Source organism: Adelges cooleyi, unplaced genomic scaffold (genome assembly GCF_023614345.1).
Source record: "Adelges cooleyi isolate 19-005CV unplaced genomic scaffold, UGA_ACOO_1.1 ACOO_flye_CR_arks_rails_tigmint_CR_PRNA_247, whole genome shotgun sequence".
Classification (NCBI taxonomy): domain Eukaryota; kingdom Metazoa; phylum Arthropoda; class Insecta; order Hemiptera; family Adelgidae; genus Adelges; species Adelges cooleyi.
The window spans coordinates 11,797,121-11,815,071 of NW_026095912.1; the positions used below are offsets into that span (position 1 = coordinate 11,797,121).

General features: G+C 28.1%; 2 protein-coding genes across 5 annotated transcripts; both read right to left on the reverse strand.

The window, feature by feature from the left end:
- LOC126836726 (cullin-3-like) lies at positions 1–7,529 on the reverse strand. 4 transcript variants are annotated; one of them, XM_050570337.1, is made up of 13 exons: positions 7,479–7,529; positions 7,288–7,395; positions 6,239–6,354; positions 6,133–6,175; positions 4,932–5,138; positions 4,603–4,788; positions 4,301–4,525; positions 3,075–3,254; positions 2,087–2,284; positions 1,834–2,010; positions 1,480–1,647; positions 1,081–1,170; positions 1–119 (listed from the first exon to the last, which is right to left on the reverse strand). In XM_050570337.1, exons 4-13 carry the CDS (start codon positions 6,169–6,171, stop codon positions 90–92), a joined length of 1,500 nt encoding a protein of 499 aa, XP_050426294.1. In that variant the 5' UTR covers positions 6,172–6,175; positions 6,239–6,354; positions 7,288–7,395; positions 7,479–7,529; the 3' UTR covers positions 1–89. The 4 variants fall into 4 exon arrangements, with proteins under 4 accessions (XP_050426294.1, XP_050426295.1, XP_050426293.1 ...); XM_050570338.1 differs by having other exon boundaries at positions 6,258–6,354; positions 7,288–7,488; XM_050570336.1 differs by having other exon boundaries at positions 7,288–7,488.
- A 2,018-nt stretch (positions 7,530–9,547) lies between these two features.
- LOC126836839 (cullin-3-B-like) lies at positions 9,548–17,873 on the reverse strand. Its single transcript, XM_050570495.1, has 12 exons — positions 17,758–17,873; positions 15,619–15,799; positions 15,509–15,551; positions 13,946–14,155; positions 13,617–13,805; positions 13,316–13,555; positions 12,953–13,129; positions 11,363–11,557; positions 11,121–11,291; positions 10,747–10,914; positions 9,941–10,039; positions 9,548–9,649 (listed from the first exon to the last, which is right to left on the reverse strand). The coding sequence occupies exons 3-12, from the start codon at positions 15,545–15,547 to the stop codon at positions 9,614–9,616; spliced, it is 1,524 nt and encodes a 507-aa protein (XP_050426452.1). The 5' UTR covers positions 15,548–15,551; positions 15,619–15,799; positions 17,758–17,873; the 3' UTR covers positions 9,548–9,613.
- Between the last annotated feature and the right edge of the window lie 78 nt (positions 17,874–17,951).

The following is a 17,951-nucleotide window of genomic DNA, read 5'->3' on the forward strand; positions in this document are numbered from 1 at the left end:
AATCTTTAAAATATTAGTTAATGAGACGTAGAAAAAAATTATTGTATTCACTGGACATCTGGAGATACAACTTCATTAGTTTAGATGTTTTAGAGGTCCTCGAGCTTTCTACAATCAATCTGAAAAAATGATAAAATCAGCAAGTAAGAAATCCTATAATTAATAAAATAACGATATTCTATCCTAAACTTATATGTTCATCATAATTTAGTAAAACAAATTTTTGTAAAATGTATTTCGGTTTTAATAAGTAGATAAAACGTGGGTCCTTCAGTTATCTCTCAACCATTTTATGTAAAATAAATTTTTAATACTTGATTGAATCATTTGCGAGGTTATGAATGTAAAATAATATTTCATCGAAGTCATTAAATTTAAATAAAACTACAGGGTGATGATTATCTCGTAAATCCTCAATAGCTCAATTTTTTTTTTCATATTGTTTTCATAAAATGTGATCTAAAATGTTCACAATTTTTTTTCACCGCTCCCCACGCTTTGTTAAGAGCAACTTCTAAAACTTAAATGGCAACGCATACATTATTTACGAACATCATTTACTACAATAGAATTTTAAGGACACCACTGAATTGAATATAAAATTCAAACCCAAAATGATGTGTTACATGTCATTTGTTAGTTTTGGTCACATGCCGGCCACTCAATGGCCACTAGGTGGCCACCCTGGGGACGTATGTGTGGCCAACCAGATACCAAAAAATCATGTTACATATCAATTCAACAAGATTTTTTCTCCCGATTTCAAATTTGACATTTTTTTCGTAAGACAATTATTATTTAATGAGATACGAGTTCTACTTTAAATGATTTTTAAATTTTAAAAAAACGAATACCATTAATGAAAATGTTACCAAATTCTAAATCATGTAGACTTAAATCTGTATGTGAAACACGCTGTATTAAACGGCATGATGCAAATGTAATTCTTCAATTTCTTGACCTTATACTTACCATTTTTAGATTATTTAATATCAAAAATTAAAAATAGATTTGTAGGCCACGGTCATAAAACGATAATGTATTTAGAATATTTAATACCATTTTTCAGACAATACATACTGATATATCTTTTCCGTCTGCTGCTATATCGTCCCATGAAAGAGATACTATCTTGGTAAATTCTAACATGAAGTCATCACTAAAATTTTGCTGTAAAAAATATACACAGAAATGTACCTTTTAAATCTACATAAAGGTAAATAATTACAAAAAAGTAATACTTCAATAACATAAAAATAATATAAATATACACTTAATATATTACAGATATTTCAATGCAATGTGTTTAACCCATCCATTTCATCTTAAGCTTGTTCGCACAAGACTAATTTTTACATTAAAGCACAGCTGGAGAAGACAAGTGGATGGGTTAAACATTAAATAACAAAGAGTGTTTTGTCAAACATTTCAGATGCTTCAAAATTAAATTATTAGTGATTAAAAAGGATGAATTCTTACCTTAAAAAACTCTCGCTTTATTGTAACAGCATATTTAGGGGCAAATATATTACCACCAGATAACTTCTTCCTCAAATAATCTAGATAAAGTTTCTCGAGTACACTGCCTCTTTCTTGACGTAGTTTAGCCAAATATAGTATTAGCTTATCTAACTCAAAATTATCTGACTGAAAAATTCAGTAAATAAAACATTTTTATTTAATAAATTGTCCAATTGAGATAACCCCATTCTTATTTACAAATGATCAGACAATGTGGCGTCATGGCCAGGAAAACTAAGATAATTTATCATTAAAAATAATAAAAAATCTACTATATCATAACTCGTAACTAATGGTTCTGAATTTGTTTACCATAGGTCGTTCCATATCCATAATATCATGAAAATAATTTAAGATAACCCCATGTAAGTTGTCATTCAAATTAAAGATATAATCAATAGCTGCATTCATTTCTCTTCGAAACATCTTGTCGTTATTAAATGATTTAGTTAACAAAATAAAAAATTTCTTTTTTAGATCCACCAAATTCTATAAAAAAAAAAATATATATAAAAAAAATGACGAGACATTTAAATAGTTTTGTTTGCTGATTTTAATACTTAACCTTCATCAAATGAACAACATTTGTAGTATCCACTTCTCTTTCTTCTTCGACAAGACTTCTGCCAAGTTTACGTAAAGTTTGACTTACCCACGTACACAATACGTGTAAGCCATCGGGAACACGATCAAATAGTCTGTACATGCATGCTAAGTCATCTTTATTGTTGTTTGTTATCATAAAAACCACACCGGTGTCCATCTAAAAAAAAAAAAACGGTATATTTTTCAAGAATTAAAATTATGTAAATGTTGTAAGTCAAGTGCTTGTTATCTTGAGAGGACGCAAGATAACAAGACCCAAGACATTTAATTTGAGAAAATTAATTCCCCTGAAATCAGAAATCTGTCTAAAGCTGTTTGACTTAAAATTTGGGTCTTAAAGAATGGGTCTGCTTTACAAGAAGTAGAATTCTACATGTTTTTTACATACATTTACTTCTATGACATGTATAGTATAATGCCGTTGATATGTATAATGATTGTTAATCAAATAAAACAAATTATAACATTATCCCCCTTTCGGCAAATATCATATACATTAAAAATCAAAATTGTTACATACCAACATTTGTAAAAAAATACTTTTTTCTTTCAATAATTACAAAAATCCCTAATTTGGTCATATTAAAAATTATATAACATTTACATTTTTTGTTAAACCAATATGTTAAATATTTTCATTAATCATTCATAATTTTGTTTGCAACAAGAACTAGTAAATGTTGTTATTATAGTTATTTTTTTTTTTTTGCTAAACCCATTTGAAATTAATAATACGTTTAATTTGGTCCTAATATTTGTATTAAATCTTCTACCAGAATTCGTTAAATTATACATCAGAAATTCGTTTCTAAAAAATTTAGAATAAGTCACAAAACTAAATAAATAATTTTTAGTTGGTTTTTAAAAACCAAAAGAAAATACACAATTTTGAATTTTAAGTAGAGATATAAATAGAGTTGTATATTTTGAGATATAAATAATATTACTTCAACTAATTGAATCATATTTCTTATTATAAGTTCGTTCTCAATGCTTTCAATTAATTCATTTTTGTTCGTATGGTAAAGGTAACTGTCAGCCCTTTCCGTCTCATATATTAGAATTTCTTCTGCTTTTCTTATGTAATACGAAACACATTTTCGTGACAACAATTGTTTGCTTAATATCTGTTGAAAATGATGTTAATAAAATTAGACTCACAATATAAATAAAAGAAAAACTTTTCATTTTCTGTAAATAACCCTTAATAAAGCTAATTTTATTTACATTTTTTGGCATTAAAAATTTATTATTTTCCGTCCATTTTTTAAAAAAAAAAGTATGTTTTCTTGACTGATGTATTATTTATATTTATTAGTACCTATGACATTTCCAAACTTGAAGTTTGAAAATGTATAGGAAAATATATATGTACTACTGGCACCTTCATATAAATGAAGCGTATAGGGGAAAAAGGGTAGTAGTTCATTTATGAAAACTATTTTTTTCAACCTAATATGTCATTAATTTTTTTAACAGGTTAAGTTTTATGGTCATTCTAAAAATTTGTCCAAAACGTAACACTGGATGTCATACTCTGACGTCACACTTTGGAAGCGGCGGAGTAAGGAGAGGGGAATATAGATAATAGATTAGAGATAAGATATTTAAGATAACAAATAAGAGATTAGGTACTTCTAATTAGGTTATAAAGACATATAAAGATATATTAGGGTATATATATATATATATATATATATATATATATATAAGGATATAACGACATATATAAAGATATTCAAATGAATTTATTAGTAAATAATTAGGCATTTACTTACTGGCGAACCACTAAATTGATTTATGAGAAATGTTAAATATTGATAAATATAGCCAGTAAATCGATTAAGGCCAGATATTTTAAAACTTCTAAAAATCGTTTGGTCAGAACATTTTATAATTAAGACTATACTATCATCATATATCGCAAGGAAATTATAGATCGAAAATAATCATATAATTATCAGGACATATACATGTGCCTATATATCCGCTTGTAGTGTGGATATTTGAAATAGTTTTATTTATGTCAATAGTTGTTTAAATAAATACATTTTTTAGTAGAATAGTACGTAATGTGATTTCTTTGATCTTATGTATAGAATGATACTCTACAATTTTAATACATGGACTACGACCCTTCTTCCCCTGTGCCCTTCAAATGCCATCCATTTACCTTAGTAGATTCAGTAACCATTTCAATCAACGGTTTTTTGAAAATCTCTTCAAACGTGTTGCGTAACTTATTATAGCCATCAAAGTCAAGATGTATAAACATTTGAGAAATTTTTTTAACTATTGATTCATCTTTTTCAATTTCTTCTGATGTATTTTTCATTCTTAAAAGTTCTACTTGGTGCATAAGAGATGTACGCAGATGACTTTTTATAAAACTAATAATCTAATTAAAATTATATTATTATATTAAATTATATACAAATAACTCTATATATATATATATATTTATATATTTATTACCAAGCTTTCAAATAAATGTTTTGCCAAGTCATTAAACGTATTACTCCATCTATCTCCTTCATGACGGCCAACGTACCAAAGCATTTCTGTTATCAGGATCATTGAGTTATCATACTTTTGGTGGCAAGCATAAAGAATTTCTAGAAATTGATTGCTGTGAAATGATTTTAAAATATCATGTCTAACCTAAAAATTATAATTAACTTTCTTATTAATGGTATACATATATTTATTGAGGTTATAGTATTGAGGGTTACGGGAAATAGCTACATATTATGTTGTAAATCAATTTATCAATGTAATGTAACTATCTACAACTTACAGCTTACCTTCTGTTCTAGATGACTAACGATCTCTTTTTCTAAAACACTCCACAGCCGATCAATCTTACTTCCCGTTAAAGAAGCACCATACATGGCTTGCTCTTCAAAAGTAATTTTTCCAATATGACAATTATCTGATTGTAGAGCCCGCCGTACTGATTTTTGTAATATTGGCAAAATTTCTTTATACTTTTTTTTCGGAACCGTTTTTTTCTGTAAAATTAAAATTGCCATTTAAATGTACGTTGCCGATTAATTATCTTAAAGAATAATAAATAGTAAATACTACTAGAGAATAATTTGTGTTAATTCATAATGCAAATTAAAAAAAAACCCCAAAAAATACATGTTTTAATTTGTGTACTTGTCACAAGAATTAAAGAGTGCTACAGTTGATATTTAGATAATTTTTAATAATGGAAAAATAAATCAATAAAAAAATCGTTAGTTATTTCCTTGAAGGAAAAACATTGTATCATGAATATGTCTTATGGTATTTGGAGGCTGGAAGACGAAAATTAGGCAAATTTATGTCAAAAAACCTATTAGCCTATTTATTACCTTAATTTCGTAACACTTTAAACATGCTAGAAGAGAGAAGGGATAGACTAGATGGATCAACCAATAAAGGATTAGTAGAGGGGAGTGATTTCCTTTCTATTCTCCCCTTTTACCTCTACCTACTCTATTTTTTAAGGCGAACCATTCACATGAGTTCTCCACTACTCCTAATTTCCTTCCTATCCTCTCCCTCTTTTCGATATGTAATCTCTTATCTCTTGTCGCTAAACTCGTATATATGTGGTGTGATTTTTTAAAGTTAAAGTTGAAGATGCTTAATCTTTCTAACAGAAATAAAAATGTTTTTATTAGCTAGGCAGACAAAAGTTTTGTCTCATGGTGATGGCAAACTTCAAATTATACTAGTAACTACTTATAATTAAACATATTTATTATATATTTTACAACATAACCTGATAAGTATATATTTTATTATTTATTTATTTTATAAATTATATTTAAACATGTCTTATATTCTTATAAAAAAATTTAAGTTATTACTTATTAGGTAAGAAAGATACTTTTATCTCTTACAAAAATAAATATTCGCTGAATAACAAGACATTTCAATACATATATACTATTATAAATCCATACACTTAATATTAGTACAATAAAATAATAATTTATGAAAAATTTTACTTACAAATTGTTTCCATTGCTTTCTTCTCAAGTACGTACGCATGATTCTTAAAAAAACAAAATATCGGAATTGATATAAAAAAGTAAATATAGGAATTAAAAACGTGTACCTGTATCAAAAATAAATACCAACTGATGGCCAACTACTGATATCCACTAAAACCACTTTTTCTTCTATTAAAAATATCAAATTTCCGTAAAAACTGTTATGCTTGTCTTTCAGTACCTTGTTAGTAACAAATAAATAAAAAATAAATTAATCCAATTTTCTACTGATTTGTCTTTATACACATGTATACAATATTGCTGTGTTAATAAAACGTTTTTTAAAGACTAAATAGTTTTTAAATAGTTGAAGTAGTTTCTTAAACGTCCAATTGTAACCCTATTTTAACATAATTAATGTGAAACTTGGCATTAAATTTCAAATGAAAGCCTTTTTTATTATATACGCTTGTTATAGGAACCTAGAGAATATTATGATAATATTGTTGAGTTTAAATCCCAGTGGCGAGGCATGGGTCTTTAGATCGGGGAGACATTGAAAAAAAATGGTGTTACGTGACTTGACAGGGGGACTGCGCCCCCTTGGACCCCCTGTATATTTATTTTATCTATACTGTAAAAAATAAATGTTCAAAAACTAATAAACTAAATGGCATAGGCATATTTGAAAACGTACAACACGACAATCGATACGACGTACATCGACAACGGATAACTGATACCGTCTACCAAAACAATAACAATATGAACGGCGGTCGGTGAGTCATGTCTCATAGCGCAACGATAAACCCCCGCCGTTTTCCATTTCACCCTGCATACCGCGCCCGGCAAAAGAGACAATTTTGAAATTGTCTCATTTATTTTTATACTAAATTTGGATAGACCCGGCGGCCGGCAACGCGACCGCCCGCTTATCCGCGTCCACAACTACTCTATTCTAAGAATACTATTAAAAAAATATATACTTTTACATTAAAATTGGTTAAAACATTTTTATACACATAAAATAAAACCAAATTTTTGTCCGTATTATAAGTGGGTAGACATTGTCTCTTTGTCTATGACGCTTCGCCACTGTTAAATCCTATTCCAGAAATAAAAACACCGTTGCTAGTAGTTGGTTCAACATATTATTGATATTAAATATATTTACCTGAATTTGGTGTCTATTAACTTATAATCTGGAAACAAGACAAAAGTACGTCGAGACTCGACGTACCGGTTACCGGCAACGACAAGAGAGAATGAATGATAGTTGGCACTGGAAATGGAAATTAAAAAATATAAAACTACGTTTTTACTTTTTACTGCAGCTCAAGTTTCCACTTCCAATATCTCACGTACAGTGTTAATGCGTCACACGTCTACAAAGGCGGTGGCCGATGTCCCTAATATGTATTGATTAATACACCAAACAATCGTATGAAGCAAATATTACCTCCAACCCAGCTGATCTCAAATTATTTGTTCCATGAAATTCGGTGGCGTCGTTCTTACAGGATTTTTCTGTTTGCCTGAAAAAGTGACAGGGTCGCCGTGCGAATATCAACTGGTATAGACACCATGCAGCTGATGAAAAGTCACGCGCTCTAGAGATGAACGTAAACACTACTATCGTGAAACAATTATATTTTATTCGTGCAACATTGAATTACATATAAAAAACCATACAAAACGAATAGTTTTATTCAAATTTTGTACATCAAGCATCTTACCTTGATTACCATAAAAAATTGTAAAAATGTCAATTTTTATAATTACAAAAAAGTGAATTTTACATTTTACAATGCTTAAATGCGAAAAGGAGTGCCCAATACCTGCTCAGGAACTGCTGTCCTCACCAGTACAAAACCCGGCCACTAGTAAGAAACTCGTCATAGACTGGAAATTTATACTATTTGGGAAAAGTGATTGCCACCCGTGTCCCACTGCACTCATTATATGGAACACGTACTTAGATTGAAAAATGACCCGACCCGGGGGCAGCCATTTTGTGTACCAATTTCATAGAAATTAAAAATACTACGTTACTATTCCATGATACATATTAAAAATGTTAGATTAGGTGATGATAACTCGGACATATATTTGATAAATCGTAGAAAAAACAATAAATATCGTAGATAAAACAATAACTGTTCACAAAATGGCAGCCTCTTACTAGAGAACAAATTCATAAGCAGCTGACTATGGGCAATGAGCGTTCCATATATTGAGTTAAGACTTCAGTGCCCACACATAGACTATAGATCACTCGGCATGTAATAAAAACCATGACGTCACATGACTCAAAATTAAATCTGTGTGGCCACATATGCATTAAACCCAATTAACGACCATATCCTATATACATAATAAGCTAACAAATATCTACTTAATCTATCACTAGATAAAAAAAAGAACTCACAACAACCTATTTGGTTCAATAGTTTTAAATACGTCACATAGAATATTTAGGAAATATGATTCAAATATTTTAGTTGTTACAATATTTGCTTTACTGCAAAAATATGATATAAAAACGTTTGTACAGTCAGTTCATTCACCACGAGGTATTGTAGTAATCGCAAAACAAGTTAGTAAGATCTACGACAAAATGATTAACACAACCCATATACGATTTCAAAAGCATTTATTCAACTTTTACAAAGTACTTTTAAATTTAAATTATAATAATATTAGATAGTAATAAATTATATAATAATATAATATTGGATTATAATATATCTGTTAGAAACGCATAAACAGGACAAAAATGTAAAGCATGGCTGAGAATCGAACTGAGCCTACCTGTAACCTGGGACGCCATCTTTGACTCGTACTTTCGCACAAGTTAAATTTCTAACATATCAGTGTTTAGACATTTCTTATAAATTAAACAAAAACTACATTATCCTGCTATTTGGACTAGAAAAACACCCTAACCCTAAATATGTTTCTAACGTAGTAATGAATCTAAAATAAAATTAATTTAGTTACTAAATTATAATAGTATTATACTACTTAGGTAAATAATCTAATTTAGTTATCTAAAATTATACACACATTAAAAAAAGTACATGGAAATTAAATGTATTTAAAGCTGATTTTTAATGCTTGATACTCAGGCATTGTCAACCACCAATAGCAAAAACGTTGGCACAATAATGATTATTATTTATTAACACTAATAAATATAAAGAAAAAGTAATATAAGTTAATATATGTTTTTAAACATTTTTTTTTTAAATATTAAAAATAAGACCATAAAAGATAAGTAATGAAGTTTCGTAAATGAAAAACTTACGAGTGAGTAATAAATAGTATCTAATACGAACAAATTTCAAGATAAAAATAGTTAAATTACTACGAATAATAAATAATGAACTAGTATTTTATGATATTTTTTCAAAATACTTAAAATATTAGTTTATGAAACGTAGACGGTAGGAAAAACTTATTTTATTAACTGGATATCTGGAAAAACCAACTTCATTTGATTAGATGTTTGAGTTCTCGTGCAATGATATATCAACCTGAAAAAAATATATAATCAGCAAGTAAGAAATCCCATAATAAATAAAATAACGAAATTCGTTCCATTCAATATCGGAGCTTAAAAACATTACAAATATAACACTTAAAATAAAAATATCAATAAACTACACGCATCAGTAAATTATTCTTTAACAAAAAAAGTCCTTTTAGTTTCGAAAACAACTTTATATCTTATGGCAAAATATGTCACGACTTATAGAAAAGTCTGATTTACTTAGGCAGTTGTACTTAATAGGGACCTATGTGAGTCAATACAATATTATACGTACATTATCTGTTATATTTTTTTCGACTTCCATTTCCGTTGTGGTCAATGTATTGTTTACTATATTTTCAAGTTTAGTCATGAAATCAACATTGAAGTTTGGCTATTAAAAAAAAAATAAATAAATAAATTAGATATTAGAAATTAGAAATTATTATACTATATATTATAAAATTATATATATATATAATATGTTAATGTGTTTAAGGGGGACGAAAAGTGTCAATTTTTTTTTACAAATGAAAGCATAACGCGGTCAATTTTTTTTTTTTTTTTTGTAACAGAGTTTAACATTATTTCTATGGGTGCACAAAGGCCACTTTTTTAAAACAATTTTCTAATAAATCTTTCTAATTTTCTAATAGCTCAATCAAAAAACCACCTTGTAGCCTCCATAGAGAAAAAAATTGATTAAACATATAAAATTAAAAAATTGAAGTTCGTCCAGTAAAGTCGGAAAATTACTTTTACGAAAGACATTTTTGATCAAACTTTCGCAATACCTCGAAGAAAAATAATATTAAAAATATTACAACTAGAAAAATTAACTATCTTTTGCCTTAAAATTGGTCAGCATATATAAAATGACATAAAGATCACTTTTTGTATATATTTGCCTATCCTTTGCCCCTTAGTAAAAAGCGCTTTTCTTGTCCTTAACCCATCCTGTTCGCACATTGAAGTACATCTGGAGCAGACTACTGTATGGATTAAATGAATATTAAATAACTATTAGTGTTTTATCAAACACTCAAGCTGCTTCGAAATTAAATTTGTAATTAAAAAGGATGATTAAAAAAAAAATCTTACTCTTAACTGAGGGATTATTTCATTCTCATAAGTAACGGCATGTATTCTGTTAAGAGTGAACTTCTTCTTTAAATAATTGAAGTAAAATTCATCAAATTGATTTTCTCGTTCTTCGTATAGTGCAGACAAATATAATAATAGCTTATCTATTTCAAAATTATCATGTGACTGAAAAATTAAATGAATAAAACATTTGTATATTATTAATTGTCCAATAATTGGGTTAACTCTATTCTTATGCACGAATGGTCATACAATGTGGCGTCATGCCCAGAAATACTACTATTAACATTTATTATATTATTTTGAAATTGAAAAATAATCATTAAACTATTATATCATAACTTGTAACTAATGTTTCTTAGTTTTATTACCATAGGTCGTTCCATATTATTGGAAAAAAATCTTGAGATAGCCCTGTATAAGTTGTCATTCAAATTAAAGATATAATCAATATCTGCATAAATTATTGTTTGGAACATCTGGTCGTTATAAAATGAGTCGGTCAAAAAACTATAAAATTTATCTTTTAGATCCAACAATTTCTAAAAAAAAAAAAAAATTTAAAAAAAACGAGACATTTAAAAAGTTTTGTTTGCTGATTTTAATAATTAACCTTCAAATAATCAACAACATTTGTATCATTTCCTTCTTCTTTTTCAACAAGACTTCTGCCAAGTGTACGTAAATGTTGACTTACACACGCAAACAATATGTTCAAGCCATCAGGAACACGCTTTAATAGACAGTACATGTATGCTAAGTCATCTATTTTGTCGTTTGTTATCATAAAAACCACACCGCTGTCCATCTAAAAAATAAAAACTACCATATTTTAACAGACGAAATGTTGTAAACATACGCATTATTTTGGGAGGATACAATGACCAAGACATTTTATTTGTGAAAATGTATTACACAGGACTTTTCTCACTAAGCCAATTAAAAAAAATATTATAACGTTTTATTTTGGTCCCAATATTTGTATGAAATCTTCAATCAAAATTTGTAAAATTATACATACGAAATTCCTTTCTACATAATTTAGAACATAGATCTCAAAAATCATAAATGATTTTTAGTTTGTTTAAAACTCAAAATAAAACACAAAATTTAGAATATCAAGTAGAGACAAACACAGGTTATGTATTTTGAAATATACATGGTGGTTATATTATCGTGAACCACTCAATATCATTATTTTTTTTTAGAATACAATGTGATCTCAATTTTTTACAATTTTTTTTGTATTTACCCCCTTTTAAGGCCCCTGGATACCGACCGTTTTTTTCAGCCAAAACACATCATTTTTTGTCCATCGCACAGGCTGAACCATTAATCCGATAAGCAATCTAAAAACAGTTATGAATTTGTCATGAAGTTTACTTGAGATCGGTCAGAGCACTTTTTTCAATTTTTAATTTTAACCCTTTCCAAATTTAATTTTAAAATTTTATAAAATGTTCAAACGTGTTTTATGCGTAGTAAGAATAAGATATCAAATAAGTACGCTGACCGATCTCAAGTAAACTTCATGACGAATTCAAATCTGTTTTCAGATTACTTATCAAATCACTGGTTCAGCCTGTGCGATGGACAAAAAATGTACTACTATATAAACTTAAATGGCTTTTACTCATAGACAAAATTATTTAAATTAAAAATAATACCATGAAGCTCATATAAATTAACCGGTAAATTAATTAACATGGTCGAAATTTAATGAAACTACTTTTTTCTTAAATATTGCCTATACAAAACTCCTTAAAAATGGTCGGTATCCAGGGGCCTTAACTTAATTTTTTTATAGCAACTTTTGAAGCTCAAATGGTAACGCATACATTTCGTTAATTTTTTTAATTGAGAATAATGTACTAAAAATGTTATTGGTTGATAACCAGTTTTAGCTAACTATTTTTGAACTAATTGAAGTTTCAAGTTTAGGGCAGAAGTAAAGGTGTAGCGTACAAGGTATTATATTTTATCTGCGCACACTTCCCAACCACACTTTCCTTTCTATCCTAACTTTTAAACTCTTTTCCAGTACCATTAAAGTTTTAAAAGTGGCTATAAAAAACATAAAAATATTTAAAAGTTGAGATCACATTGTATAAAAACGATATGGGAAAAAAAATTAATGTCTTATTAAACTCTTATGCGATATTGAATGTTCATGATAAAAATATCACCCTACATATAATATTACTTCAACTAGTTCATGCATTTTTTTCTGTATTAATTCTTCCTCAATGCTTTCAATCAGTTGTTTTTTGGTAGACTCGATGTACATTTTTGCTCTTTCTGACTCATTTATTAGTACGCTTTCTGCTTTTCTTATGTATTTCGAAACACATTTTTGTGCCAACAGTTTTTCGCTGAATATCTGTTGAAACATTTTTTATTGAGTATTAGACAAACAACATAAATTAAAATAATACATGTTAATAGATATATAATTATATAAGAGGTCATGCCAAGTTTATCGAGTATATACCATTTTGAAACGTTATTACTGTAAAATTATGAAAACGCCGCACTAGTACCTACATACAATGCCACCCATACATACCTTAGCAGCTATAGTAAACATTTTAATCAACGGTGTTTGGAAAACCTCTTCATACGTCATGTGTATTTTGATATAGCCATCATAGTCAAGATTTATTAACATCTGACATATGTTTTCAACCGATGATTTACGGAATTGCTCACTATACATTTCTGCTGATGATGTAATATCGATATCTCTAAAAATGTTTACTTTGCTTAAAAGCGTTGAACGCAGATGACTTCTTATAAAGCGAATAATCTAAACAAAAATTATACTATAATATTTATTTATAAACATCTATATAGTATATATTTATTACCAAGTTGAGAAATAATTCTCTACCCATGTTGTATAACTTATCATTCCATATGCTGTCAACTTTCAGACTATCAACGTAATAAAGCATTTCTCTTATTAAAACCATTGAGTAATCATTCTTTTTGTAGCAAGCATAAAGAATGTCTAAAAAATTATCGCTGTCAAACGATTTTAAAATATCACGTCTAACCTGAAAATTATAATTACCTTTATTATTAATGGTATATATATAATATGGAGGGTTGCGGGAAATGACAGTAAATATACTATATACATATTTTGTAAATCAATTTATCAATGTAATGTAACTGTCTACAACTTACAGCTTACCTTCTGTTCTAGATGATTAGTGATCTCTTCTTTTAAAGTAACATGTAGCCGTCTGCCATTCTTTTTTCCCGATAAAGAAACACCATACATGGCTTGCATTTCTAAAGTAATTTCTTCAATACGAAAATCATCCGATTCTAGAACCCGCCGTATTGATTTTTGTAATATCGGCAAAACTTCTTTATACGTTTTTTTCGGAATCATTTGTTTCTGGAGAATAATAAATAGTAAATAATACTGATTTTGTTGCAATATTGCATAATTTTTGTAACAACATAATGTGAATAATAAAACTTTTTATAAAATATGGAATTAATTTCAGTACAAGTTATTCAAAAAACATTTGTATAACTATAGTTGAAACTTAGATATGTTATAATAAAAAAAAAAAAATTAATAAAAAACTCGTTAATTTTTCGCTTGAAGAAAGGACAGAGTACCTAGTTACAATACTTATGTCTTATGATACTTGGGGCTGGAAGACGAAAATATGACAAATTCATGTGAAACAAGTAAAAATTTAAGAGTATTTACACTTCATGCAGATACATCAATACATGGACATGTTCTAATGATTATATGATTATTTCCGATCTATAATCTCGTTGCAATAATTGATGATAGTATAGTTTTAATTATATGTTCTGGCGAAACGTTTTTTAGTAATTTTATAATATCTAGCCTTAATCGATTTACTGGCTATATTTATAAATATTTAACATTTCTCATTAATCAATTTCCGTGGTTTGCCAGTAAGTAAGTGATTAACTAACAAACTTTTTTACTATCCTTATATATATCGTTATATCCGTACACCCAATTAGGTGTACCTAATTTGGAGTACCTAATCACTTATCTCTAACATATAATCACTTACAACCTCTAGTGTACCTAATTAAGAGTAACTAATTTGGGGTACCTAATCTCTTATCTAAAATATCGTTATCGGTAGAATACCCTTTATCTATAATCTCATATCTCTAATCCCTTAATCATTTTTTCTATAAAATTACAATAATTACCCATTTAAATGCACGTTGTGTAATAAATATTTAACGAATAAATGTAACTGGTGAGTCAATTTTTTAGTACACATACAAAAATATACTAAACAAAATACTAAAAATATAAAATTAAGATATTTCGTAATAATAACTATTATTCTTGGTTTTAGGCTTATTATATTTTTTTTTCATGGAGAGGGTGGATCACTATCAGCTGATAAAAAATCAGAGGAGGGAAGTGGTTTCCTCCACTATTAGCCGCTTTTCCCTCCACCTATTCCTTTTTTTAGGGGGAACTGATCACATTTTATTATTTTATTATTAAACTTATATTTTATAAATATTTAAACATGTTTTATACTCTTATTAAAATCTTAAGAACCTAACATATTTGTATTTCTTTTAAAACAATTGGTCGCTGAATAATAAGAAATTATTATATACTATTCTAAATCCAAACACTTAATATCTTATATCAGTATAATAAAATAATAATTAAAAAAAAAAAAGTCGTAAAAGAAATCATTATGTGATTACTTTTATGACAAATGTTACTTACGTACAATTCCCATTGCTCTTTTTTCAAGTAAGTATGCATGATACTTTGAAAAACAAAATATTGGTACAATTAAGTAAATATTTAATAAATAAGGAATTAAAAACGTGTACCTGTATCAATAATAAATGTTTAGGGTTAATTGTACAAAATTGCACCCTGTAGTTATTTTGAACAATTATTTTCCAACTGAAGGCCAACTATTGATTTCCACTGAAGCCACTTTTTATTTTATTAAAAATATCTAATTTTTGTAAAGCCTTGAAATTCGTTTTATGTTTGTCATTCAGTACCCTGTTAGAACAAATAAATAAAAATAATTTAATCTAATTTTCAACTGATTTGTCTTTATATACATGTATACAATATTGCTGTGTCAATAAAACATTTTTTAAAGATTTTAAGTAGTTTCTTACTCCGATTGTAACCCTATTTTAACATAATTAATGTGAAACTCGGCATTCAATTTTAAATTAAAACCTTTTGTATTATAAACGACTGTAATAGGAACCTAGAGGTTATTATGATAATATTGTTGAGTTTAAATCCTATTCCAGAAATAAAAACACCATTGCTAGTAGACGGTACAACACCGAATATATACCTACATACTATTATGATGAAGGGTGCTGATTATATGAAATATGTTTACCTGAATTAGGTGTCTATTATCTTATAGAGAGGAAAAAAGACACAAATGCGTCGAGTATCGAGGTTCAGGTTACCGGCAATGGCAAGAGATAATGAATGATAGTAGTCACTAGAAATTGAAATTTAACAATACAAAACTACTTTTTAACTGCAGATCAAGTTTCCACTTCCACTGTCCAATGTTCAGTGTTCATACGGCACACACAGCGGTGACCGATGTCCCCACTCTCTATTATGTATCGATTAATACACCAAACAATCGTATTTGGTCCATGAATTTCGGTGGCGTCGGTTTGACGGGATTTTCTAGTGGCTGCACTGTGGATATCAGCTGGTAGTTGGTACACACATTTAGTGATCGGAATTCGAGTAGTATAACCAAGTACCAACCACCAAGGTATCTAGAACCTAGTACGTAGTAAGGTTGAATACAAGGGCGGGTTTTTCACTCGCCAAGGAGGGGGGGGGTGCTAATTGAGGTTCGAGAATTTATCTAGCTGTATTTTAAATCCAACAATGAAAAAATAGCTTTAAACCTAAATATTCAAATATCTATAAATATTAAGTAACCATATTCTTCAATGACGATATTTTATAATAATTATTGATAAATCATAATACTTGCCTTAAAAAAAATGGCTTAGTCTAAAGGGGAGGGGGGCTACTGCCCCCTTAAACCCGTCACTGGTTGGATACTTAATACTTGAATAATAATCGGTGGGACATGGGATAGGGTGTATTTTAAAGAGCCTAAGGACTAGGGGTAGATATGGATTGTTAAAATTAAAATTTTAATGCGTTGTTGTCTGTTGATAAATAACCTTTGAATATAACCTTAATAGCCAAAATTAAAAATTAGTTTATTTTTCGGATCCTAGTTTTTAAATACTTAGCACTATTCAAATCTGGAACTACAGAATATCCAAATAATTCCACATTACCAGTACAATTAGTACAAAATACAAATACAACTGCATTAGAGGATTTTGATTGTCATTCATCATTGTTTTAATACGTTTTTTAAATAGCTCGTGACATCCACCAGCGTCTATAATTAAATACTTTTTCTACTTTTGTCTTTTACCCATAGCCTAAAAAGTAATTTAAGGCATCCTAAAAATACCTATTTTAATATTGGTTAAAATATAAATTTATACATATCCTTTATCAAACATAAGCTTTTCAAATAATTTCCATCCTAGAACAAATAATACAAATATAACTGCAATTATAAAATGTTATTATATTATAATGAAATGATAACTATAACTATCCAGACGATAATAGATTGGTTTCCCGTCCAATCTATTTAAAATTTCACATATCACTTATCAGTTATCACTATTCCAACTCCAGAGACCTGAACCTACTTTGCCCTTAGGTCGTATTTTTTTTTCAATAATGTATTTGCCCAAAGTTTAGTAAGTTTTATGTCCTATTGACTATTCAATCCAACAAATAATCATATATATTATGTACATTTTTTAATTGAGTATAAATATTTTAAACTGTTTATAGGTAAAGCAATCCTTTTACATAATTTTCAAGAAATTGTTTACAATATAGAAATTAGAAGTAATAAACAAAACAATATTACTTACTTTTGCAATTAGCTGTCTGGATAACACATTTTTTTATATGTTAAATGTTCCACATATTAGGTAAACTGCCTTCTTTTGTTAAAGATTAATGACTATAATTAATTTGTACATTTATGTTGATTGACTAAAATGAAACATCTATTTAAATACATTAACACATAGTAAAGAAATTAATATTTTCACCTTTCATCATA

Excerpts from the sequence above, each read along its gene's own strand:
- LOC126836726 (XM_050570337.1), bottom strand. The coding sequence starts at position 6,171 with ATGCGTACGTACTTGAGAAGAAAGCAATGGAAACAATTT. Across the intron at positions 4,526-4,602 it reads AACATTTATTTGAAAGCTTG|ATTATTAGTTTTATAAAAAG; the intron begins GTAATAAATATA and ends AATTTTAATTAG. Across the intron at positions 1,171-1,479 it reads TAAAGCGAGAGTTTTTTAAG|CAAAATTTTAGTGATGACTT; the intron begins GTAAGAATTCAT and ends TATTTTTTACAG.
- LOC126836839 (XM_050570495.1), bottom strand. The coding sequence starts at position 15,547 with ATGCATACTTACTTGAAAAAAGAGCAATGGGAATTGTAC. Across the intron at positions 11,292-11,362 it reads ATGTTGTTGATTATTTGAAG|AAATTGTTGGATCTAAAAGA; the intron begins GTTAATTATTAA and ends TTTTTTTTTTAG. Across the intron at positions 10,040-10,746 it reads AAATAATCCCTCAGTTAAGA|CCAAACTTCAATGTTGATTT; the intron begins GTAAGATTTTTT and ends TTTTTTTAATAG.